This window comes from Scomber scombrus, chromosome 4, assembly GCF_963691925.1.
Source record: "Scomber scombrus chromosome 4, fScoSco1.1, whole genome shotgun sequence".
NCBI classification, from domain to species: domain Eukaryota; kingdom Metazoa; phylum Chordata; class Actinopteri; order Scombriformes; family Scombridae; genus Scomber; species Scomber scombrus.
In genome coordinates, this window is record NC_084973.1 from 11,512,727 (window position 1) to 11,539,691 (window position 26,965).

Here is a 26,965-nt window from a genome sequence, read left to right on the forward strand (position 1 = left end):
GCAGATGGTTGCACACCTAGAGCACAGGTCTCCTTGAGGTTTCTTCCTGTTAAAATGGAGTTTTTACTTGCTGCTGTAGCCAAGTGCTTGCTCATATGGGAATGCTGGGTGTCTTTGAATTAAATTGAAGAGTACAGTCTAGACCTGCTCTATGTGAAAAGTGCCCTGGGATAACTTATGTTGTTCTATTTAAATAAAATTGAATTGATAGTGTTTCATAAAATCTATATGAAAAGTTGTGTTTTGTATCATGTGTCAGTGTGAACCTATTGTGTGTGGTTATTGTGTGTTTATACAAACTGAAGCCAAATGAGATTCTTTTGAGTAAAAAAGTCCAAACACATTCCTGTGGGATTGCAAATGATGTCGAACATTCCTACCAGACTAACTGCTGCAAGATTACAAATAATGATATGCAATAATTAAGATGTATTTAACCATCTCCTTCCTTCTACACTTACAGTATACACCACATCTTTCAATACAACAAATTATCATAGTATATATTAGATTGCAGAAACTGAAATATAATCATATAATGAGCAAATCTTGGGGCAGATAACAGGTAAGCACAAGGGAAAGGGAAAGACAACAAAAGTCTGATGGTGGATTGTCTGCTAATATACTTTGGCAACGAGCTACAATCAACCCTAAAGTCATACAGAATTTGAACCTGATATATAATTGTAAAAGGTTGGTAAACATGGTAATTTGCAGCAACTACTCACTTTAACAATCACTTTCCAACACATATAATGCGGATCAGGAAAAAATACACTTAATGACACCATACAGCTTAAGTGTACCTTACAGTGTTATTAAAACTGATGAACATTTAGTTCATATTATTTGGTGGAACATTCAATAATTACTGTGCAGTGAATTATAGGAACATTATGATGTTGCTGTGCCTCATGCTCGTTACCTGCAAGGTTAAAAATACAGATTTACACCAAGTATACACACATTCTACATAATTAGCCTACATGGTGCAAACATGAACAGTTTCAATCCATAAAGCCAATGAACTGCTGAGTTAAGTTACTCCTATTGGGGAGCTGAGCCTGGAGACTGCAGCAGACTGACTGGAGGTCGTTGTTCATTGGACCAATCACATCGAGAGAAATGCAGCAATCTGCAAAGAGAAGCTGGAGAGGAGGAATCTACCCAGCAGCATCTACTGTGTATGTAGCTCTGTTAGCTCTGTCATTAAATTAGTTGGGCAGCGCTGTCACAGCCTGCCGGACACAGACAAAACTCTGGATACTTGTAATTTTGTATGAGAGACCGGCCGGTGGACTAGCAAACCGTGAATTAACATTTTTTTGTGCTGACGATAGCAGAGGAGATGTGTAATAAGCTGCATTGGACACTAAGAACCTACCTGGCTGCCAGTCTGTCAAGTGACAGCTGTCACCGCACCTAGCTGGTGAGCTAAAGGCTAACAAGTGTTTATTTTCGGGCTTGTTTGGCTCGTTTCACAGTTAAAACCGGCGACTTCCGCATGGACGTTATATCTTACAATCTCCTCAACAATATTTGACTCCGCCTGCTGTTCAAACCATGAGTTAGCAAAGCAAAACGTCGGCCAGCAGTGTTTTGGATATTTTGTGGTCCTGCTAGTTAGCTAGCATTTAGCTTGACGCTAGCTAGCTGCATTCATTCAATTATTGAAGAACTGCTACCGCGTTAACACCAGCTCCTCAGCCGTCAGGGGCCGGGGATAGGACAACAACCACAATCCTTGTTACGATACTGACATATTTAGGAATTGGCCGTGCTTTCTGTAACAACTTGAGGACATGAAGAAATTTTTTGACTCTCGTCGGGAGCTGGTGAGCTCTGGGCCTGGTTCCGGAGCCGGTGGAGGAGGCGCTGGTTCCGGCGGCGACAGCTTCATCGGACGGGTCTTCACCATTGGACGTTATCAAGTCACCGTCGAGGAAATTGTCGCTGAAGGTGAACTATGTGGCTTTGTACATACGTGTTTTACAACCACTTTTTTTTTTTTTACTGCTTTTGATCCGCGGGCGAACATCTGAGCTGCACCTGGCGGACAGTCAAGTAGTGTTAAATGAGTGGGCCTTTTCTTTGGCCCAGCTACACGACCAACTTGATAATATCACCTCTACTATGTTATTGATGAAAAGGGTCTAGCCTCTGATCATCTGTACTAACACGTCAGGTAGCTGGTGTCTTTTCTCAGTTTGTCTACTTCACTGACTTGCCAGGAAGCCTTCTCCTAAACAGATCTTTCTTTTATGTACTTAACTTGTTTTCCTGTGTGCAATGATCACTAGTGTGGATAAATGAGGACATTACATTTTAGGAGATGGGGTGTCATACAGTGATTTACCTAACCTTACTAATAAGTTGTTCAGGTACTTAGCAGTTTTACCTGAAGGCTGGGAGGAGCATGGTATAACTGGATTGTCGACTGTGTGTGAAGGACCAATGCCATCCTGAGTCATTTATCTCAAGGGTTACAGAGGGAGTGATAGATCACTAACGTAGATTTCAAAGGTTATGATGCATGTTTTCTTGTTGGTTAGGTGGAGGAAGTGGCCACCATGCTACTTTAATAATGTATATAACACTTTGGGGGGGATTTTTCTATATTAACACAGCTGTGTGTGTGTGTGTGTGTGTGTGTGTGTGTGTGTGTGTGTGTGTGTGTGTGTGTGTGTTAATTGGTTATAGGTGAGTAAATGGTGAGAAATGTTTAGTTTTAACACTGAAGCTCTTTTGAAAACATTCCCATTTAACATTTTCATTGAACGTCATCAAACAGGGCTTGTGGTGGTAGTGGTAACAGGTTTCCCATGGTCATTTGTCTTTCCAATGAGAGCCTGCCATGCTTTGTTAGCTAAGAGCGCCTGTTACTAAATAATAGATGTAAGAATACTGATTAATTCATCAGTATTATTGAAGGGCACCATCTGTTTGGGCACACCGTGGCCTTATGAATGGGTTATACATCTAATGTCAGAGATGTCAGTCAGTGGATCTCTTTTTGTTTATTTCTGGTCTATTTTCTCACCTGTGAGTCTTGCACCTATCCAAGTTTGTGTCTGTTAAAACTTTGCAGACATTCACATCACGTCGGTATGGTAATTGGTCTTATAACAAGTTTTTTTGGGAAGACAGTAAAAATAAATGTGATTGCCAAGATTACACATCTCTGCTGAAGTGCTAGTTGGAATGTGTGTGGAAAGATCATATTTTCGTGCCTCGGCAGTGGACCCACTGCTTGCAATGTGACTCCTCTTCAGTGTCACCAGGCCTATTTATTCAGATGGTTTAGTTGTAGTCTGGGCTCTTAGTTTCTGTTAGCTGGTTGCTCCATTTGGATTTTGTTCCTCTGTCTACTCCCTGCCTTTATTATCAATTTTTAACTTGGCTCCATTCAGCTACAACAAATAGCTTTCACAATGCACTGGCAAAAACAGTCAGTGTGACATACTGGCGTTAGTAAACCCCTTAAGGCCCAAAAGTACATGCTTGGAATCCCATATCCATGTTTGTTGTTGTTTGTTTTAGACATTTGGCCTGAAGGCAGATGTCTGTGATTTGTCTTCAATCAGTTGTCAGAGGATTTCCGTAGACATGACTTTCCTATTTTAACTATCCAAAAGAAGTGTTATCTTGTTTATATATAGAGTTACAGCTAGTAACATTATCCCTCTCTGAAGATGTATGTAACATGTTTCATTGTAAGGGAGGACGTGTCCCCAGTTAATGCTATCAGACAACACAGCATAAAGCTCCAGCGAGCATTTCCCTCATTTGAAAACTCAACTCAGCACAAACTGTTTTAAAATAACATTCAGTAGTCTGTGTTAATTTGTAAATGAGATTTTGCTGCTAGTGTTTCTTGCTGTCGCTGCAGTGTTGTGTGACTTTTTCAGCAAGCATATTTGTAAACAACATAGTAGTTGTGAGGACGTGTAGTATTTTCAAAGCCTAGTAGTTATGTAAGCTCCATCACACTCATGACAAATTGTGGCCAAACACTGTAACCTCTTCACTGTGCTTTTTATAGCAGAGCCTAAAGATGTTTTTCTTTTCTTTTCTGTGCAATTGCTCATGCGTGTATGCATAAGCTAGATTGGTATAATCCTGACAGTCAATTACGTCAAGGGGTTGTGGCTATTTGTGGCTGTACTTAGTTATTTGGTCGTGCTGTATTCTGAGAGTGTAGACCACTGCTAAACATTGCTTAAGAAGGCTGCTAATCCTTCTAATTTCTTACAGGCATCTCAGCTTAGACAGCAGGGGCTCAGCGGTGTGAACTCTGAGGGACCACACACACACACACACACACACATACACACACACACACACACACACAAGGCTTGTGTCCCGTGCTCATACTGCATGCTTTCCCTTTGCTCTGTATTTTGATTAGTTAGTTTGATGTTGTCTTCATTAATTAGAGCTTTAGCAATTAATCGACTCCGATAAATGGATTGACCCAGAATTAATCTGCAACTATTTCGATGATCGAATAATTGCTCCAGTCATTTTTTAAGTAAAAATGTAAAAGAATTTGCTGGTTTCAGGTTCTCAAATATAAGGATTTAGTGCATTTCCTTGTTATACATTTTTTGAAAAGTGAATGTCTTTCACATTTACACAGTTTGCCAGAGAAAACATTTTAAAAAGTGATCTTTGACTTTTTAAATTATAACAGGCTTTTTTTTTTTTTTCAGTTTTCTGACATTTTAAAGACAAACCTATAAATCAAGAAAGACAGATTAAATAATAATGAGAATAATTGCCCTGCAGTGAACCACACATCTCAAGCACATTGCTGCTCTGTATCATAATAACACTAATTACTCAGTTGAGTGTCCTGCCAGTGCACCTCTCTGTGAAATTTCCAGACATTAAATATATAAATGATGACATCAGTGAAATTAGCTGTAATGTGTTATCACCCATGGTGACCCACCTCCACCCTGTCAAAAGCAGAACACTGAAACACTATTTATTGGATGCTCAAAAGTTATTGTAAAATGTCGCTTACTCCCATCATATTTTTGTACTCTGTTCATTTCTTTAATATTAGGACTCACAGTAATATAGCCTAAAGCAGTCCTGATCAAACCTCAACCAGACTGGTCACGTGGAACTGTCCTTGGCTTAGTGATGCCAGCTGGATGAGTCAGCCCAGTGCATGGCGTTAACACAAGCTGTGAGAGAAACAAATGTGAACAGAAGAGCTGCAATAACAACAGTATTCAGACCTTTGTAGTAAAAGCTGCTCCATGCTGTCGACCTAAATTCTAGAGAGAACCAAATTAAAAGCTGAAGTCAGGCTTGATTCCAGTTCAGCCAAAAGTGTTTATATTTGGCAATAAATCAGTTTAACAGTACAATTTACACTCAGAGGAAAAGTGTGAGATGTGAGCTGTAGATGTAAATGCTATCTCATTGTGGACTGATTTGGCTCTATTTATGCATATCTGTTGAAAGAAATACATGTGTTCTTTGTGGCTGTTGGGTGTTTTGGTTGCTATTACATGATTAACACAGCCATCTTTAGTTCTCTCTGAGTATCACTGACATTGTGACTAAAGGTGGGATGATGAATTCTGTCACTTCCAGCCTGAGTCAGTTTTGTCCTTCCCCTCAGCACAACTGCTGACTCATACGGTGCTGTTTCTAGCTTCTCTTCTCGCAGGTTACCAGCCACACATACTCTTTCACCTACATTATCATAAAGATAACATGAAGTTTAGATATACAAAATATTGAAATAGCAAACTCCATCATTCCATCAGTCAGCTTCTGTTACCTGTTGTTAGAAATGTGTGATCTGTTTGGGTCAGAGCACAGCTGAGGGATGTTTGGCTTGGAGACATTTTCAAAAAAGATAAATTATCATACAGAAGGTCATGTTTTTTTCTCTCTCACAAATCAGAATTACATTCATATATAAGATGTGCTGGAGTATTTCTTTGTCACACTGGTTGGGAACAACAACATTTAAAAATAAAAATTAAACAAGACAATACCCAGTTTTCAGTATCAGTGCTCATATCTAATATATTTCTATCAAAAAGTAAAGTATAGCACATTAAGTTGCTGTTATTGCTTAAAGTTCAGAAATGCAGTAACACATCTTATTTTCAAATTCAGATAATCCTGAATTACAGTTTATTTAGTAGGTGTTTCTTTTTTTCTTTTGTAATTAAAATGTGTTTCATCCTCTTTTCTTCTTCTCTCCTCTCTTCATCATTCAGGAGGTTTTGCCATTGTTTTTTTGGTGCGGACTCATCAAGGGCTACGTTGCGCACTGAAAAGGATGTATGTCAACAATGAACATGATCTACAGATCTGCAAACTTGAGATACAGATTATGGTGAGTAAGACAGTCCAGTAACTGACTGCTGAGTGCAGCAATCTACCTTCTCTTTTTAGCACTATTAGTAGATGGTCTTGTGAGCACAGAATAGAGAAGTATACTTCTCGACATTTGAATACTAGTTTTCAAACTGTGTTTTTTCAGGCTCAGTGTCATGTGTATTTGAAGCAAGTTAACAGAAACCAAAAAATAAAAATAATTTGATCCATGTATATAGTGACAGTGAAGCTTACAGAAGGGGTTGGATTGTAGGTCATGATTGTAACTACACACAAAGAATTTTTCTGAAAATGTTAAATTGGCAGTTTGCCATCTTTAAAAATCCCTAAACCGTCCATTTCCTAACCAAAGTCCTTACTGTAAGTGAAACTAACCAGTTCCTGTAGCCACACCCTGGGTGGCATGACTATCACAGGGTGGTTATTATCATTACTCACAGACCTTTGGCACAGAGTCAGTATTTCTTTCCAGATAAAAATAGACTGAATAGTTAGTAATTTACTAAGCTAAATGCTTAAGAACTGTATAGTCTATGAGAACTGTATCTTCATTGTTTGTCATTGTTGCCTTTTCTGTGTTTGTTTACACAGAGAGATCTAGTGGGCAACAAAAACATAGTTGGTTTCCTGGATTCCAGCATAACTGCAGTTGGAGCTGGGGATGTATGGGAAGTCCTAATCTTAATGGACTTCTGTCGAGGTAAATCTGTCCACCCCCCATCTCTTTCTGTCTTGGCTCCATTACCCTCATCTCACGGCATCCTGTTCTGTTGGAAGTATTCGTCTGATGGCTATCAGAACTTCTGTTTCAGTCAATACAAAACTACGTGGTGTTATTTATGGACACAGCGTTTTGGTAGCCGAAGTTGAAGTTGAAGTTTTAACATGATTGTATTGTTATTGGAGACTTTTTATAATACAACAGTTTTTTATGTAAACCTGCAGTTTGCACTGTAGAAAGCAAAGCTGATGCTGCATTATGTACATATTCCATCACTGGGAAGAGAGATCTTTTTGAAAGGCTGTCAGTCTGTTTTGGAGCTTTCCTGAAATAAATTGGCACACCAGTTTCAGAACTGCCATGTCAATTGCTGTTTTCCAAAATATAAAAAGAATATTTATTGTAGATATAAGTAGCAAAGCTCAGTAACCATTTCAGCTCTTTCTATAAAATAAAGTTATATTTAACAGATTGAAATTGGCAAAAAATGCAAGAAATAATTCACTTTTAAGTATAATCCCTTTATATATATATAGTATTAGCCATCAGTTAAGAACAGTGGTCACTTGGTAACAGCTCATCTTTCAAAGTCTTTTATTTGTGTTATGTAGGTGGACAGGTGGTAAATCTAATGAACCAGAGGTTACAGACAGGCTTCACTGAGGTTGAGGTGTTACAGATCTTTTGTGACACATGTGAAGCTGTTGCTCGTCTCCACCAGTGCAAGACTCCAATTATCCACAGAGACCTCAAGGCAAGTCTTTATTTTCAAATACGCTTGGCTCATTGTTGACAACGCAGATTATTTGTTGTTTAGCTCGTGTACAATCAGTTCTGACAGATCTAATCTTGTTTTCCTCGTGTAGGTGGAAAATATTCTTCTCCATGATCGGGGACACTATGTGCTCTGTGACTTTGGAAGTGCTACAAACCGCTTCCAAAACCCACAGACAGAGGGGGTGCCAGTTGTTGAGGAGGAAATCAAAAAGTGAGTCACTCGCAGCCCTTTACTTTACCCCTTAAATACTTTCCCTAACAACTATTCAGAAACTCATAGCTCTGCTGCTCTTAACACCAGGTACACTACTCTGTCATACCGCGCTCCAGAAATGGTCAACCTCTATGGTGGACAGGTCATCACAACAAAGGCAGACATTTGGGTGAGATAGAGATTTGTTGTGAGAATGCCAACCTGCAATGACTGCATGATCATCATATTAGAGCACTGTTAAAATATATACTGTACATTGAGCTTGGTTTACATAAGTTGTGTTGATTCTCTTCTCTGTGCAGGCCATGGGTTGTCTACTCTATAAGCTGTGCTACTTCACACTTCCTTTTGGGGAGAGCCAAGTGGCAATCTGTGATGGCAGCTTCACTATCCCAGACAATTCCCGCTATTCCCAGGACATGCACTGTCTCATCAGTGAGTAACCTTGCTCCTCAGAATAAACTCATCATCCTACTTACTTACCATGTGCCAAGTTTGAATTGGAATTTTTATGTATCTTACTCAATGTAAATATCCCTTATTCGATGATTTTTCAGGATACATGTTGGAACCTGACCCAGATAATAGACCAGACATCTACCAAGTATCCTACTTTGCCTTTAAACTGACTCGACGAGAGTGTCCAGTTCCAAATGTAAATGTAAGTCACCATAGCAAGAGGAATCGCAGAAATATGAAAGGAGAATATGTCAAAGGATTAGTGTTGAATATTAACATTTGGGTCACTTCTTTTTTTTTAAATCAGAAATTTGCTTTTTGTTATGTTTTCAAGGTCTCATTGCTTTGTAAAGAAACAATAATGTAGTATGAAATTATATTGAATGGAAGTTGTGCCCTCCATCCCTCAAGCCCCTTTCTAATGTATTCACATAGTAGTTTTCCAGAAAATGTAATCTTGTTGATTATTCTCGATCAAATGAAAATTGCAAATGTCTTTACTGTTGTAGAATTCGTCCATTCCTGCAAAACTTCCTGAGCCTATCAGAGCCAGCGAAGCAGTGGCCAAAAAGAGTCAAACCAAAGCCAGGTGAGTGGCAAGCAAGGCATTTGGGTGCTATCATTCTAAGAAAATTGAATATTACTAGTCAATTCTCTACTTTTCCTTTCATCAGACTCACAGACCCCGTTCCCACCACTGAAACCTCAATAGTACCACGACAGCGGCCCAAGGCTGGGCAGGCTCAACCCCAGCCAATATCAGGCATTCTTCCCATCCAGCCAGCAATGACCCCACGCAAGAGGCCCAATGTGACTCCTGGAGCACCGCAGGCCATAGGTACAAGTAGTTCTGTGATTATGTGACAGTCATCCTGCTAATAATATACTCAAATGGACATCTTGTATTGGATTTAGCACATAACTGCTCAGTAATTTAATTCTAAAGCCTATCGAGGTCCTGTATTCCCAGTGGTTTAATTAGCCCATTCTTAAAAGGCTTTTAATTGTCTTTTTATGAGGCCTTTGACATTTACAATTTGACAGAGCCATTCATCTGTGGCCCACTTGCAAAGACAAAATAAATGGTGGCATGATGTCACATTAATTACAGCAGCATGCACTCATGTTTTTTATGTGCAGCTCTGAGTCACTCCTTTTCTGGGTGTTCATCCAAGTAGTTTTTTAGATATAACATGTTGAATATATTGAGGAAAAAAAGCTGATGAAAGTGAAGATAAGGTCTAAAGTATCAGCTTTCCTAAATACACAGTAATTAACAGTAATTTAAAGACCATTCCACCTTTCCATTTGTCTATTTTGGGTGTTTTTTTCCCAAGGAAGCACAACTGCTGCACAAAAAAGCAGACTTCATTTTTACAAGATGTCAAGAGTTTCAATTGTTATTTCATGGGCTTTTCATCAGATATGCAGAAAGGTAGTCGCGTTTAAAAATAATACTTCTGATGTGGTAAATGATAGGTCTGTTTTTCTTCTCATTTTTGCTCCCAGTTGACGTCACCCATTCTTTTGATTTTTCTTCCCCTCCAGGTGTTGGTGCCAGTGTCCCACCTTCAGCTGCAGCTGCTGTCCAACCTGCTCAGCAGGCTGTGCCACAGCCAGCTCAGACCACCAACATGCAGCCGCAGGCTACACCACAGCATCAGCAGCTCCTCATGAAGCAGCAGCAAGCTTCACCCTTCTTGATCCCACAGAGTAACCAGCAGGTAAGCATCCTAGCAGAACAAGAATGGAAATAATATTTAGATCCAGATGTTTTCAGTTTACAAGATTAAAAACAGTATAAAGCCTTCTGACTACATAAGAACAAGATTTGTAACTAACTCTGTTAAGTAAATATTCTTGATCTTAGAGGATGTTTTTCACTGAGCGTTTCTTACTCATTTTTCCACCATATCTCAATAACCACTAACATTAGGGATATGAGACTGGTAGCACATTAAAAGACAGGACGTGTTGACAATATTTGTAGGTAGAGTACAGTTGATGTGTGTTATTGACCATTCACAAAAAGGAAGGTACTTGTGGTGCTCGGGGACAACGTGAGTGCAGGTTATTTTGACTGACCACAATACAGACATGGTGTGGATTATCAGTCATTGTTCAGCAGGCTTTAAGTCATAACATCACTATCAATGTGATACCACACACAGATGTTTGTTGTTTGTTCTGTATTGAGCTGGTAATGACATACTCATAAACATAACTGCTAAAATTTCTTTTTAATGTTTCCATTTTAATTGAAGTACCCATACATGAACAGTCACACCTCAGATTATTCCATCTATTACTGTTTTTTTGACTGAGCCTCATAACACTGTAGGTTTGTGAGCAGCTCTTGACAAATATCACATCCTCCTACAATAATTCACGAGAGGTTGTACCAAGTTTGGAGCTTTCTCATTATCAGCTGTGTGGTATTCCTATGTAGCATCAACTGACTCAGAGCCTCCATCACCAACAGCAGCAACAACAAACAGCTTCTCAGGCATCTACCCTGCTGCATTCCAAAGTTAAGCCCGTTCCCCCTGTTGTTACCCTGCAACTGCAACACCAGCAGCAGCATGAAGTGCATGAAACAGCAGCTCCCCATCTGACCCCCATCCCTGAGTCTGCTGTCACTGGTTCTGCAGCTGACCCAGATGTTGTGGTAACATCCTGCTCATGTTGCTGTCTCCTGCTCTTTTGGGCTAGGGAGTTGATTATTAGCTTGTCTCTAAGGAATCACACCCAAAATGTTTTTTTCTTTTCTTTTGTTTTTGTTTTTTCTTTGGTTGGGTGTTTTTTTTAACCGTTTTCTTCTTCTGGGGAACTGTGAATGCAGAACATATTAAATGTGGCAAAATGAATGCCATGTAGTGAATGCTACCCTTTAATGCTATCTTTATTAGAAAGACCTTGCTGCAATTACATAGATATAGTAGAAATCATTTGACAAACCAATGATTTACCCACTCTGCACCACCACTTCCAACTGTCAAAATGATTTTTTCATGCTTGGAAGAATATGTATGTATTCATAAAATGGTTTAATGGTTTGTCAGTTAACTCTCGAATCAACAGGTTCATCTGTTTATGTCCAATCACTCGACTTTGTATATACCCTTTTCATGATTCATCTTTTTCTGACTTTCTTTTTCAGTGGATCTAGCTTTCTTGTTTTTGTATTTTTGAGGATCCGATTTGCTTGTTTCTTTTCACTAAGCAGATATTCTCAATATTGTAATCACAGACATGTTTTCTAAGTTCCCTCTCTGCATCTTGTCATACTCCCTACAGACGGCAAGCCGAGGGATTCACAAAGTCGGCTCCCTGACACCCCCCTCATCGCCGAAGATGGCCCCCAAGAGTGGCCATAGACGCATCCTGAGCGATGTCACTCACAGTGCCGTGTTTGGGGTCCCAGTCAGCAAGTCCACCCAGCTACTCCAGGCAGCCGCAGCTGAGGCCAGCCTCAACAAGTCCAAGTGAGCAGAATTAACGCCCTTCAGTGATCCCAGGATGAAATGTTCTTTCATTGGCACCAAGTGAGCTCAAAAAGGCAATAGACAGTCCATTCATATGACAGAACCCCAAAGAAGAACAAATGACCCTTTTATATCCCAGAGGATCCAGCTTCAGAAGAATCGCTCAATTCATTTGATTAACCTATTGTGTTCAGGTCAAATTTGATCCATTTTCAAGTCTGGATGTGTGAAACATAAACATGAAACATAAACATTTTTTTCTGATCAAAACAAGTTTTCATTAAATGCCTATTTAAAAAAATGTTACATCTGTTGCATAATGGGTCAAATTTCCATCATGAATAAAAACCAGAATTACAACAAAACAAAAAAATATGAATAAAATTATAATAATAGTATAATGATATTGTATAATAATATTAAAGTTCCATGCCAAGAAAGCGCATTGACTTGAGAGAAAATGTGATCCTACAAACACTCCTCCCACACACAGACACACACACACCTCCTGCACCCCAGCTGTACTTTATAGCAGTAAACAGGCTGTGGCTTTCTCACACTTTATTTCTCACATCTCACTGCACACCTGGCACAGTGTGCACACACACAGACAAAGTGACCTTGGTCATTTCTGGGACATTACATAGACTTAGATTAATTTCCTGGAGACTCACCCTAACCCTAACAATAAGCTACCTACCAAGCTAACCTTAACCACCCACCCAAAAATCTGCTTTTTTTTCTAATTGGGGACACAGCTTTTGTCTTCATTTGGATAAGCTATCCCCAACTAACTAGTCTTCAGTCTTAAATTTTTCTCTGAAAGTGTCATCTCCTTTCCTCCAGCTGTATAGCAGTATATAGATTGTGGCTTCCTTGTGCTTTATTTCACAGCTCAACATACACCTGGCACAGTGTGCAATAATAGAGTGTTGTTTTTGGGGTTAATGCTCATATAGGAAAGACTTTAGTCTTTTTTCATAGGAGAGCATATGCTTTCAATTTTGACCCATAACACATCAGACGTAACAATAATTGCTCATTTTATATACGAAAATGAAGTTATTTAAGGAAGTATTTTGTTTATCAGTAGCCTCTCGTGGTCTTATAATATATTTCCCTATAAGGTTGATTAATTATTAAAATAAGTTCACAAATATATATAGAAACATAATGGTTATAGGTGGATAATAAGTCAGATAAAACATGTTACTGGATGAGGATTAGTGTTTTTTTCAGTGCTTGTTAATGAATTGAAACACAGGTCAAATTTGACCTGCAACACTAAGGGTGTAAACCCTTTTTGAACACAATAGGAGGGTTAAACATCACTGTACACTCTTACCTTTGTTTATGTTTACGACTCTATGTACTGCAGATCAGCCAGCACTACTCCTTCTGGCTCCCCCTGCTCATCCCAGCAGAGTGTGTATCATCAAGGTGACGGTGATGCCCCATCAGCCCTGTCTGCACCCAGCACTCAGCCCAGCTGGAACCCCTTTGGAGATGATAATTTCTCCAAGCTGACAGCAGAGGAGCTGCTCAACAAAGACTTTGCAAAACTAGCTGAGAGTAAGTTCAACATGTCCACTACCATATTTACAATTGTAGCTTTGGTAGAGAATAGTGTCATATAAAATTATTTGCTACTTTTTGTTTGAGCACAGCTGCTGCACAAGGAGAGAAGGCCATGAGCTCCAGTGAAGATCTCATTCCAGGGCTTGATGCTTTTCCAGGTAAGGCTTTGCTTAATTCTTCTCAGTACTCTGTCTCATATCTCTGCATACTGCGTTTAATAAGAGGCTTGTTTTTTTTTTCTTATGCATAACTTTGGCTTCTCCTAAAGTGATGTATCATTTTTGCAGTTTAATTTTGAGGGATTCATTTTGAGGGCAGTGGATGTCTACTTTATGTGTTGCTGTCTTGATATATTTCCATAAAAGTACTTCATTTGTTCTCCTCCATCTTTATTCATGGTGCAATCTTAAGCTGAAAGACCTGCTGATATCCCGGGTGCAGGTTCTGGGTTGTTGAGTGTCCCGGACCCTTTTAATACCCTCTCCCTCTCTGACACCCCAGGTAATTTTCTTGTCTATACCTGACACAGTATGAGCCATGTCTTTGATTCTGTTGGGCCTTGGGCTCTACAACAAATATATTGTAAGAGCTTATGAGTCACTATTTTATATTTACAGAGGTTGTTTGCTGGGTATCAAACCTTCCAAAGGCTACTTTGTGACTGCTAGTTTCATGGTTTGGATTTGTAAACGGCCCTATCTCTGTTGACATAGCAAGCAGCCTCACAGTGGCTCCTTGTCAGTTTCCATGAAAAGAGGCAGTGGCTACCGCTAGATCGCATCTCATTTGCAGATCTGTGCTTTCGCCGTTGCCTGGTAACGCAAAGGACAAATTCTCCTTTGTTAATTGGATTGCCTTCCTGCTGGAAAAGCCTGCTTACCAGTGCCACTAGGAACAAGGAGAAAATTAAGCACACTGTCTTGTTAAAATGATGACCCAGCCTCAGTTCTCCTCAGTTTTAGCCTGTAGCCATTTTAGAAGGACACGCGTCTTAGCTCGGTAACCTCCTTTTGTGTCGTTGCTGTTTAAGGCATGAACAGAGGATAAAAATGTTGAGGCTATTACATCATCAGGGTGTGGTTAATCTCCTCTACCCAGCCTAAGCTGTCTCTTTGACTCTCTGTATCACTCACTGAAATAGGATGCACACAAGCAAACAGTGTGCAGTGAGCCCCATCGGAGATTTCTGTTGACAGGAGATTGATACAGAGCCACATTTAGGATAAAGACGCCTTTGTTGCAATTAAGTGAAAAATAAACTGTAGCATACTTTATATATAGCATTTATAATACCGCATGTGTTCTCTATTTACTCTATTCAGAGATATAGCTTTTTTTGACATTTAGGATTTGTAAAAAGCTTTTCATCAGTGTTGGCCTCTCTCCTGTAGTGAAGAGGGCAAAAGGTCACATCTGCTGTGCCATTTTCTGAGCCAACACATTCCTTGTCTAAGATCCCCACCCCATTTTGCCCCCATAGCAGTTTCCTGTAAGTATGAGCTGCGGTGAAAAGCATTCAGTTTGTCATTTCATGCATGGACTACATTTCATCTTAATCACAACAGTAATCTGTATTAATAGTTGTGTGCAAGTCTTGATGATTAAGATTTTGGCGTGCAGGGAAAAGTCGTGTTAACAGGGATGTCCACTGCTCAGTTGTCCGCACTGGTCCAAAATATGAGTTGAGAGGGTTGGCATGTGGGGCAGTCTCTGCTCACTACGTTTGCTGTAGCTTCTATAATTTCATGTTTGTTGTTGAAGTTTGTACTCGAACAGTGTGAAAATTTCTCAGTGTTTTCTTCAGAATTTGTTTGTCATGATAATATTGCTGGTAAAGTTTTGTCCTTTGAGTGCATGGGATTTCACTCCACTAACTGCTCTTGTAGTGTGTGGCTGTGGTGGGCAGAACTAAATTAACTAACACATCAGACAATATTTTTGTCACCTATCAAGCCAAACTGTTGCAATAACTGCACAATTGCAATACCGCATTATAGACAAAATAAACACGGTGGACAACCACCTAACAACAACCACCAAAACTGTGTTGGTTTGCAGGGTTTTTGGAAATTTTTTTCTTGAGACTAGGCCCTTCTTGTTGTACACTTTAGTGCTTGTGTATTGAATGTTTGCCGGCTCCAAAGGTCCAGTGTGTCTCCCCCTGTCTGGCAGCTCCAGAAGGTCCCACCCGTCGTGTGTAGCAGCTTGAACACTGAGTGCCAGCTTACCTGGCGCCCAGCCCTCATAACAGAGCCAGGCTCAGGGTGAGCTGACCTGGGCTTGGTACTGATGCCCTGTAGTTAAGAACAAATCTGAGTGAATATTTTGTCTCGGTTATATATTTAAACTCTCCTGGGTCACTGCACGGCCGAGCAGGCTGCCATTTAATATGTGAGGTAAAGTAGTTTTCCACTAATCATACAATGTAAGGGTGCATCCTGCCTGACTCCATTCATGAATCCCAGATTTAAAGAGACTCAGCTGTAGGTCAAAATTGTTTCCTGCCACAACACAATTTAATGTATTTTCCGTGTTTGCCAGGTACTGCGGCTCCATTTGGTGACACATAGACAGGCTAACATACCACGATTTTCCCATCAAAAAACAAAGCTGGCACTAATACTACAAAGACTGCATTACCACACTGTTTAGCCACCCTTAGGCACAGCAGGGGAAATTCTTTAACTCCCACAGCCCTAGCTACCTGATTCTCAACTTAACTTATATTTTATTCTTAAAAATGAATTACTAAATTGTAACTCTCCTCACAATGTAATACTTTCCCCACATTGCTAGAGTTTCATATATTTTTTTTCTGCTCTTTGTTTATTTGTATGCAAAATCCGCCCTCATTCCCTTTCTCTCTCTCTCTTGCCATCCGTCCATGACCTCCTTCCATCTTCTCTCTCTCTCGGCTCGCTCACAGAGAAGCTGATTGAGGGACTGAAGTCCCCTGAAATTTCTCTTCTGCTCCCTGACCTCTTAACCCTGGCTGACGCCTTCAGTAGTTCTGCAGAAAGCACCACCAATGGTACCAGCTCAGTTTTTGTCCCCTGCCTTGCAGTAATCCCCCTCTGCTATGCATGCATGTCTTGCCTTCCTTCTCCTCTTTTTCTCATATGGTCATGAACTCAGAAAGACCCACTGGGAAAAGGAGCTAAGAAGGCCTCCATCAGTTTAATCCCTGTCAAAGGAATTTGTTTACTTGTACAATATCAATAATTACTTTATACTGCAATTCTTTCCCGCTGTTGTCTCCATGTAGCAAAGGCAGAGGTGTGTGTGGATTCACTGATTCCTGGTCTGGAAGCCCCCCAAGCCCAGCGACATGCAGGCCAGCCTGAGCTCGTCTCTGCCAGCATGCCAGGTTAGCATCCTGGACCACAGTATAGGAAATTCAACAAGTTAATTGCTTGCAGCATTTAAACATTAAAGAAGCAGAATTGTTTCAGGGTGAATTCCCAATTCTTAATCGATATAATTTTGACCCAATAATTTATTGAGGGAGTTTTACAACCGCAATGACTTTATTTTTGTGTTGAAAGTAATTTATTGAAGTGTTTTGTTATTGTCCCTCATCACTGCGCTAGATCATGCTGTCCTGGCAAGAAATCTGTAACCCCCAATTATCTTGGTTTGTCGTTCTTGAAAAATAGCAGCAAACTACAGTGTCTGTGGACCATGATCATGACTCCCCAAGGTTTTATAGGGCATGAAGCAGTCTGCTCATTTAGAAGATTGAACAGATTTTTTATAATGAGTACTAATCTTGCTCAAAATTGACCCATAGTCCACATTCTTCTGTTATTATAAGTATTAGTTCTTAGCACATGTAGGCTGGCGACTCACAGTGTAAGAGTTGCTCCTGCCTCCTGGATTTGACCTAGTATTCTGTAATTTATGTTTTGTCCAGCGCAGCATATTTTTGCTGCAGGACGCTGCTCTACCAGGAGGGAACTTTCAGATTTTGTGTTATTTTATGACAAAGAATTTCTTTTAATGCTATAAAATATTGAACTGTCTTGCTAACAAAATGCGTTTGGCTCCTTAAAGCTGGAGTGTGGGACTTTTACATATAAATGAACGTTCATTACATTCAAGCCCTAGCCAAACGTCTTCACCCAATGCTGATTTAGCCTTTTAATCTGGTGTCTGGTAAGACCAATGCTGGCACTCCAGTAGTGATGCATGTTACATCAACCAGCAATGATTGGTTTGCGAATGTCAACCAGGGCGTACTTTCCTCAGTAAGGCCCAGCCGTGTCATGTCACCCAGTTGGGAACTCACACATGTAGTCATAGAACTCGAGTTACATCCAGGTAACTACTAATACTATTTTTTACTATCACTTACTGCCAGAAGGGGGAGACAAAAGTTCCACACTGCAGCTTTAAGCTAACAATCTTTTTCTTCTATTTTTTTATTTTATTTTGGCGCCTTCTCATTCTGGCTTTGCTTCATCCTGTCTCAGACTCTCTCACTGGGGAGGACTCTCTGCTGGGCTGCGATCTGTTATCTCATACTTCTCCTCATGCAAACCAGTCTGTTTCTGCTCTCCCTTCTTCCTCCGCCTGCTCCTCTGCTCCTCCTGGCTCTGGTTCTGGATCCTGTCTGGAGGAGCTGCCGCCTGGTCAGCCAGCCTCTGGTAAGACTTCCTCTCAGCTAGCCTTATGTATGTTGGGTGTTTTGGCCAGAGAAAGCATCGCAGACTACAGATCCTTACCAAAACAGAAGGGCCTGTTCAGACAGAGAAAACAAAAACTGATTCATGTGATATGACAGTGTAGAATTGGACACATTAAATGATAGCCTCACAGACCCTTGACTCATTTGTGGAAGAGACAAAAGCCGCCTAAAATGCATGGCTTTTAAATACTGTTACTGCCCTGGCTCCATCTATTTTTAATCTACTTGCATCCTTCTTTCTTTTTTGCTCTTTTCTTTGGCTGAGTTAACTTCTTTCCCCTTCCATCATTCCTTCACTTCCTCTTCCTTCACCGCAGACTCAGCTTTCCTCATGTCGTGTGGGGAGAAGGGCAATGATGACGAGTTTGACCCTATTCCTGTGCTCATCTCCAAAAACTCAAATCAAGGTAAGATTATCAGAATCCTGAGATGAGCACACACACCCACTGAAGCCCAGACTATGAGCCAAGTGATGTATAACGTAGTCCCTGGTTCAAAGGCCCTGTCACCGGAGCTTGTTCTGTCCCTGGTGATGTGAGAAGTCTTGTATGGGTGTGCTTGGCACATGAATGCTTTTCATCCCATCAAGCACTCACATCAGTGAGCTTTTTATCCCTTGTTTCTAATGTTATACTGCCAGTGATCCTCCACCCCGCAGGTGTTTGGCTCTTTGTAGTTTATCTTGAAAGTCCTCCTCATGTTAGAGTGTCATTCCCTTACTCTCCCCCTGTGATGATGCAGCTGTATAAAGATTATCCCAGCTCACTCTCTGCCTGTTTCTCTTTCTCTTTTTCTGCCCCCGTTCATGCATATCTCTGCTCTGCCATAATCCCACCCCACCCTCTCCATCTTCATCCTCAATCACTACTCGCTCTTAATTTCTCCATACAATCTCTGTTAATATTACTTATTCTTTGGCTTGTCTTTCACAATCTCCCTCGGCTCTTCCATGTCCATCTCTGTCTCTGTCTCTCTTTCTCTGGCACGTTCCAGGTGGTCACTCGCGCAGCAACAGTGGCAGTTCAGAGTCCAGCATCCCCAACTTGGCCCGCTCCCTTCTGCTGGTGGATCAGCTCATCGACCTCTAGAGGGGGTGGGAGAGGTCGAAGGGGCAGTGTGCAATCCTAACAAGGGAACAGGGGAGGGGGCGGGGGGTAGAGATGGGGAAATAGGGGCACTTAATGTAGCACCTTATGAAGTGAAAGGGAGGAGCCAGCATAGATTGGTTCAGTGGAACCTTTCTCTTTATGTGCCTCCTTGGCCTCGACTCAATCTCTAGTTGCCTGAAAGCTGGTTTCATGTATCTGCTGTTGACATTCCCATGCTGGTAATAATCTCTCATTAATGCCCAAGCATATCGTCCTCTTCTGTCCTGGCTACACCATGGTCTTCTTCATGCTTTCCTCATACTTGCATTAATCCTTCATTGAGTGTACTGCCACGTGGAACGACCTTCATCATATGCACGTTAGACTGCCTGATCACAGCCACATTATGTTTACTTTGTGTACGTGTTCAGGGTTGAAACTTTATTTAAACAAGCCACCTGCTGGCATGCTCATTTGTGTCAGGGGTCTGAATAAAGAGTGAGGAGTGAAAATGCTGTAGGCCTCCTGGATAAGTTGATGCACTTTCCTATGAAAGCTTTGAACATGTAACGTCTGCTTACAGGTAGCTTAATCATTGACCAAACAAAGAGGCACTCTGAGTGACCCACTGAGAGCTGCTTGCACTGATTTAACCAGTGATGACAAAATGCCAGTCTTGGGCAGTCTTGATAGGTTTCCGTTTTCACATTTTGTTTGAACACATACACCCTGCACTATTGTAGGAAGTCTTTTCAGTTTCTATAAACCTACTCCCAAATAGATCACTAATCATGTTAAAACATCTTGTCAAACTGATTAAGTTAATAACTGTATTAAGACCTGCAGCTTCAGCATGACTGTATCGCCTCACGCCGAATATTAAACAGGGCATTATTTTTCTCCAGCTATAAATTGGTGAAAATGTCTTTAAATGGTGAAACTGGTGAAATCAGTGATAATGTGGCTGATTCATGTGGCTACATCGCCATGACAGGATGATTTCACTGTCAGCATTATATACAATATATGGTACAATAAGACCATTAATGGTATATTTGCATTTTATAAATACATCTTTTTATGTGTAGGCCAGGTCACCTTCATATCTTTGACTTATTGTGAATATAAGCACAGCAGAAATAAAAGGGGATGAGATTTTTTTTAAAAGAGCTGTAGCCATGCCAAAGCTAAAAGAAAGATTTTATTATTATTATTATTATGTTATGTTTCAGATTATGCCCTGTGTTGATCTGCTCTCAGGATCAGGGAAGATGACCAGATATTTAGCAGCATACCACTGTTATATAGCGTGTGGCACGATATTATAGGTTTCATCCAGTGTGGGTTTTTTTGTTTTAGTTTTTTGTGTGGGGGGGGGGGATTTCCCACTGACACCCTCTCTGTCTTATCTAGCCAGTTCATTCCTACCACATACCTTGAAGGCCAATATGACATTTATTTTAATCTGAGATGTTCCAAAAAATCTCCTTTGTATGTACATAAAATCACTGTTCAGATTTTCTCATTTTGCTTTTGTCAGCACTGGTAAAAGTCTTTTTTTTAGTGTGTAATATTTAAAGGCATTTCATCTATAATGGTATGAATAAAAGTGAATATTGATAGTGCTTTAGAATGAATGTATGAAACATGATGAGTACCATTATGATATATGTAAAATTTATAATGATATATAGATACAAAAAAAACCAACAATATTTGTGTATGAAGCTGTATTTAAGAGTGCAAAGATGTTGACCTCCTTTGTCCAAAGTCCTTCTGTCTTATCTCTCCATTCATGTCAAGCATTCAATTAGTGCTTTTATTTTAGACGTCATCGAAAAATGAAACAAAGTGCTTATGACTCACCTGACTGGGATCGTAAGTTTTAGCTCTCCACCCCAGTTCTCTCCATAACAGTGGTCCTTGTAAGGTACATGACTGGAATAGATTTAATCCTCATAGGGCAGCAAAACAGAGCTCATGACGGAATTTATTTCCTGATATCTCTGCTGCACCTTTCTCCTCCGATAAGTGTTCTCTCTGTAATCTGGCGGTGTGACTTGAAAAACAGCTACACAAGTTGTTGACGCGATGATTACAGTTGCTATGACTGGCTTTGTGTCACAAATCCCACCAAGTATTACCCTTTTTATATTGGCTCGTCTCGAGCCAGAAATCCATCACTCAAGTATTTTATTTTTTTGTTTTGTTTTGACTCATTTGAAAATCAGTCACTACCATGACATTAATGTAGAAGCAGAGCTCTCATAATGCATTCAGTTGGTACCAAAAGTGAGTTGGTATTTTTTAATATAGTGTAATCCACATACAAAACATCACATTGATCCAGATTATACAATGCTCTGTAAATTTGGGTGTTTGCAACATTAAGAAGTTCTCCACCTCCACTTCTACGTATTGTAAAGGTTAGTCATAGACGTACATACTGTAAGAATTGGCATGGGTAAATAAAACTATGCTTTCTTCTTTCTCTCCATCTAATATTGTTTAGTTAATTCATTTCATTCTTGTAGCTAATCTATGCAATCCTACAACAATGCTTCATGTTCCTATCAGACACTCCAGTGATGCATCCTGTAGACTTCCTAGCCTTGGCCGTAGAGTTTTACTTGTGTTGCTGTGTGAAGCCAATGTACTTATTGTGCTGGTTGGACTGAAATGGTGATCGCTGTGCAAATTACTTTCATTATATCAAAATGTTTGACATGAATTGGCAGCAGACGTCCACACTGTATGTCAAAGCACGACCATTCTGTTTTTATGAATAGAGGTTCAAAAGGAGAGACACTGAATAAAACTCATTTATGTGAATGTACATTATGTCTGTTGGGGTCACATTTTTATTCATTTTTACCTGAAAGAGAAGACACAGTTGCCTTTAATGACAGTGTTTCATTTAGATACTGTAGATAGTCTAATCAAGATAAGATTTCAGACTATTTCAAACCTTTATGTTTTGAAATACATTTGCAGCTATTAGTTCAAATATTATCAGACATGTCTGATAACTTGCTCAGTTTTCCTTTGCTTTGAGATTTAAAGGAAATTACCAGTGTTTATTCTAAGATTTCATTCTTTACACTGCTTTCTTGTCACTATCCTAATTTCTTAGTGGTTTTATGCTTCTTTGGTGTTAAAATTGGATTACTGTCCACTGGATTTGTTTCCCGAATTGCGTATAACTTGTTAGTTTGTACCGAGGACAGACAGCCGGTAGAGTCAGTGAGCTGTGCCAATGCAGATTAAGTTGAATTGGTAGTTGTTATTTCATGTGATTTACAATTTCACTACTTTTAGTTGTGTTGGAAGTCATCACTGGTCAGTGAGATTATCTGTAACACGTTTTTCCCTAATTTGTAAACTTTTATAATATGCTAAATGGGCTGTGGACAAATTAAAAAAACAAAACAAAAAAACAATTAAGCAAATGACTGAAGAAAGTAGTGGACCAAAACAAAAACTGGTGTTTTCCTTTAATGGCTGCAACTAACATCTTCCCAAGAGCTGCCAGTTAAAAGCCGCTGTCGACACTGCTGAGGTAAGACTGATCTGTCTCTGCTCATCTGTGCAAACCTGTCTGTCCCTAACTGCTCCCTACCTTTTGCTGTGAAGGCTCTTTGTCCTTGTTTCCACAGACCTCCCACTGACTCCCTCTGAACTCACCTAAGCACAATCGATCCTAACACAAACCCATTGTTGACACTGTTTCTGAAGGTTGAGCGATGTGGATACTGCAGCTGTGTGAGACCAATTTGTGGAAACAAGGTTATTCGATGTTGTAATGATAGAGCTGCGTAGTGTTGTCTAGCTAATGTGATGTGTTCAGAGTAGACCATATCTGTGTCGTTGTAGTCTTGTGCTGGTTCCTCACTGTCGGGTCGTTCACACTGACTCTTCAGTTGTTAGAGATGATCCATCGGTCATACAGTATGCTGTGTGTGCGACTGAAGTTTGATGCTTTGGTAGGAATATGGGCAGCTGGACCTCAGATGATAATGATTAAAGCAGGGTTGAAGTTTCTTGTTGGTAATATTTGGATACATTTAGACAGTTTGTAATATTTTTGCTCACCTCTGATATGTTTTTCTCCATCTGTTTTTCCTAAAACAGATGGAAGTAATGGCTACTCCGTGCTTGGCGAGGGACAAGAGACTGAAATTCCAGAGGGAGATTCTCAAACAAATGAGGGATGTGTTCACTCCAGTGATGAAGATGAGGAAAAAGAAGCCCACAAGGAAGAGCAGCAGAGCAGTGGAGACATTGAAAGTCACGAAGTGGCCCATGATTGCAGCGGCTCCAGACCTCTACTGCTGGACTCAGAGGACGAAGAAGAACAAGGACCTCAGCTGGACATACCCTCATCACCTAATTCCAGCATAGTACCAACACAACCGTCTACTACCTTCCAGCAACCTGCTCCAAATGCCTTTGCACAGAATAATTCCCAGCATGCACCTGAGCCAGCAAAGGGGGCAGAATTTGCTGTAGATGTCTTCTCAAAAGCCCCCTTTCGTGTTGTTCAAGAAGAATCAGCAGATGTGTTTGCCAATGCTCCATTTCCACGCACTCACGTTGCAGCTCAGCAGCCATTCGATGTATTCTCACAGGCACCGTTTGGAAAAAGAAAGGAGGCCACAGGAGCGTACCCTGAGCAAGGTGTGTTGGGACAGGTTACCCCACAACCATTCCGCCCACAAGCTCTGGCCAAATACTCCCGACACTTTGAGGGACCTGTACCACAGCGGCCCGTAGCAGCTCAAAGAGTAGTGTCTAGTGTGAGCAAGCAAACTGCTGTGGGATCAGTCCCTGTTGGACCTCTTCACTCATGGACCTCAGAAGCGAGCACTGTGGACCCCTTCGTCTCTGCACCTTTTCACCTCAAAGCCCCACAAGAGAAGCCCTGAACATAAATTCAGGTCAGGGCAGCAGGGTATCAGCGCCACTGAATTATGCAAGCTATTACAGGCATACTGCATGCTGTCATCAATGCCGCAGCCGGACTGCAGGCCTGCATGGATCTCATTCTTAACTGGCTCAAATTAGTTCTGATAGTGCGAGGTTATCTTTACACTTGAATGCTCTGTTAGAGTAAGAAAACTGACATCATCACCAGACTCCTTGTCACTTTTTATTTTCTGTGTCACATCCTTTTTACCTTCCAAATCGTTGTTCATACTTTTTGGTACGAACATCAACACAAAGACGACATGGTGGTCAAGCATATGATTGTTTTCTTGCCTACCTCAGTTACTTTTTTTTTTTTTAGCACTAAAATATCACTCAGTGAGGGAGTTATGATTGTCTGCAGCTTTGGCAGTTTGAATTGAGCTGTACTGTGATACTATGATCTGATAACGCCTCATTGCTATCATTCCTCCACTGTATTAGCTCTCAGAAAGGACTGATTCAACTTGAATCACAAGATCATGGCTTCACAGAAGCTGGACAAAGGAGAAGACACTGCATATAGCACTAATATGGAGTAAAACATAATCAGTCACAGATGGCCTAAATTCTCTCTTCAACAGGAGTTTCAGAGAAATTCATCTCTAATTATATAAAACAAAACATTAAACTGCCTTATTATTATGGGCTTAAAGTCAATATTTTTTGGCCCTTCAGTCTGACAGTTTGCATTTAAGCAGATGCTGGATAATGATGCAAGTAATATTTGATGATGAAAAGCCTTTTTTGTTTCATCCCAGATGTTTGCATTTTTGTCATGTGTATAACGTTTCTGGTTACTGTCCTGTCTGATAAGAGTGGAATATCAGTGTTTATTCCATGTGGCATACGCACCTTTATATAAATGTTAGGGATAGATAATTCATTATAGTAGTTCCTATGTTATACACGTATAGAAGATTCACCTCTTTTCCTGTTTTCCAGGACATTATCTCTTAGGCCTTACACTCTTGCAGTACATAACTACTCTCACATCAGACAGGGTGATTTGTATCACGCTTGCCTTTAATTTTGCCCTCCTAAAAAATTGCTGCATTTACACTACTGGTGAAGTATGGACACTACTTCCTATTTATTTGAATGAGAAATGGTGTCCAAACTTTTTGACTGGTTCTGTACATCATTTTATTGCACTTGCATTCAGCACCAAGTACAATCATATACAACTTATTTTCTATCCACAGTACACATAAGCACAAAGATATTCATTCAACTCCTTAATGTATCTATATTGTAGACATCTCTTTAAACTCCAAATGTGTATTAACTGCGATTCCCATTGATGAACAACTGATGTAACAGCTCCTGCAACTTAAATAATGCTTATCCTGCAGTCACATTAATATCTACAGCACTTATTTATGCTTAGCAGTTCCAGTCAGGGATTGTAATAGTAGCATCTTGGAAGCAGGATCTTGAGTGGTGACTGATTGATGACATTCCTTTACAATTTAATCCCATCACCATTTGGAAATATTTTATTGTCTCTGTGCTATATAAAATCATGGAACACTATTTTGTTCCCGCCATGGCACTTGGAAGAAATATCCATCCTGTTTCAACCCAAAGTTTAATTCACATTTTCTTCTGTTGCAATGCAAAATCTTCTGTTTTCTTTTTTGATTTGTACAATCTTTTTTTATAAATGCTCACTTTTCTCACCCAACTTGTATAAATGAAGGTTGCACATAGTCACTGACACAGAGTCAGGGTTCTCTAAGAATGTGTTTTGATTGTAACACAGCTGTAAAATGTATTTCGACCAGTGTTGTTTAGAGAGTCCGTGGAGCATTCAACAGCTGATACAATGTTGGATTAAAAGGCACTCGAAATACTTGTCATGCTGCACAGCCTGCCTTTCAAAACTGTTGTAAGTAAAAAAAAAAATAATAATAATAATAATTAAATGAATGTAAATCAAATGTTGCACCATTGTTGTTATTAATCATCACTGGAACATTCAGTTGTGGGATGCACTTAAGTACATTTACACAACTATTGTACCAATACAGCTTTTAAGCACTCACCTCTCACCTCGCCCTCACACTTAGCAATTCAGGCCTACACTGTCATAAGGGTATGAAATATCGCCCTCCACTGGATTTATATTGAACTACAATGAACGTTTACATTACCCTCTTTTATTTTAGATTACATCACGGTACTTCTGCAGGAAAAAATTACGAAAAGGAGTGTAATAAATAACATAATTTATAAGGATATTGTAAGAAACTAATTACCTTCAAATGAAAGTAACTACTAATATAGCCTAGCATTTTGAAAGTAATTTGCCCAACATTTGCCCTATTACTAGTCATGATAAAAATAAAAATAAAAATCCTACCTCTAGACACCCCTAGTAAAGGTTTAGCCCCCCTATTCACAAATCTTGGTAACGTGGAAAGTAGGCTATCTGCTTGATTTGACTCATTTGCACGGATGGATTTTTGCACGAACAAAAAACAGGATGCATTACGTTCTATGTCAGTACCAGCTACTTACAACCTAAAATTCTGTGATTGATGAGTGAAAGAAAGATCTCCTTCACATAATATATTGTTTAAGTCATCCAAGTTCAAAGTATAGCTTTTCCAGCATTTA

General features: G+C 40.0%; 1 protein-coding gene across 1 annotated transcript; it reads left to right on the top strand.

Moving 5' to 3' along the window:
- The first annotated feature begins 1,186 nt into the window (after nucleotides 1-1,186).
- Nucleotides 1,187-26,269, top strand: LOC133979546 (AP2-associated protein kinase 1-like). Its single transcript, XM_062418085.1, has 19 exons — nucleotides 1,187-1,959; nucleotides 6,249-6,367; nucleotides 6,961-7,069; nucleotides 7,702-7,844; nucleotides 7,957-8,078; nucleotides 8,169-8,250; nucleotides 8,384-8,516; nucleotides 8,639-8,742; nucleotides 9,050-9,129; nucleotides 9,215-9,378; nucleotides 10,089-10,264; nucleotides 10,990-11,208; nucleotides 11,838-12,025; nucleotides 13,404-13,597; nucleotides 13,693-13,761; nucleotides 16,869-16,970; nucleotides 18,076-18,249; nucleotides 18,608-18,697; nucleotides 23,510-26,269. The coding sequence occupies exons 1-19, from the start codon at nucleotides 1,803-1,805 to the stop codon at nucleotides 24,301-24,303; spliced, it is 3,219 nt and encodes a 1,072-aa protein (XP_062274069.1). The 5' UTR covers nucleotides 1,187-1,802; the 3' UTR covers nucleotides 24,304-26,269.
- Nucleotides 26,270-26,965: the final 696 nt, after the last annotated feature.

Excerpts from the sequence above, each read along its gene's own strand:
- LOC133979546 (XM_062418085.1), top strand. The coding sequence starts at position 1,803 with ATGAAGAAATTTTTTGACTCTCGTCGGGAGCTGGTGAGCTCTGGGCCT. Across the intron at positions 8,743-9,049 it reads GTCCAGTTCCAAATGTAAAT|AATTCGTCCATTCCTGCAAA; the intron begins GTAAGTCACCAT and ends TTACTGTTGTAG. Across the intron at positions 9,130-9,214 it reads AAGAGTCAAACCAAAGCCAG|ACTCACAGACCCCGTTCCCA; the intron begins GTGAGTGGCAAG and ends TCCTTTCATCAG.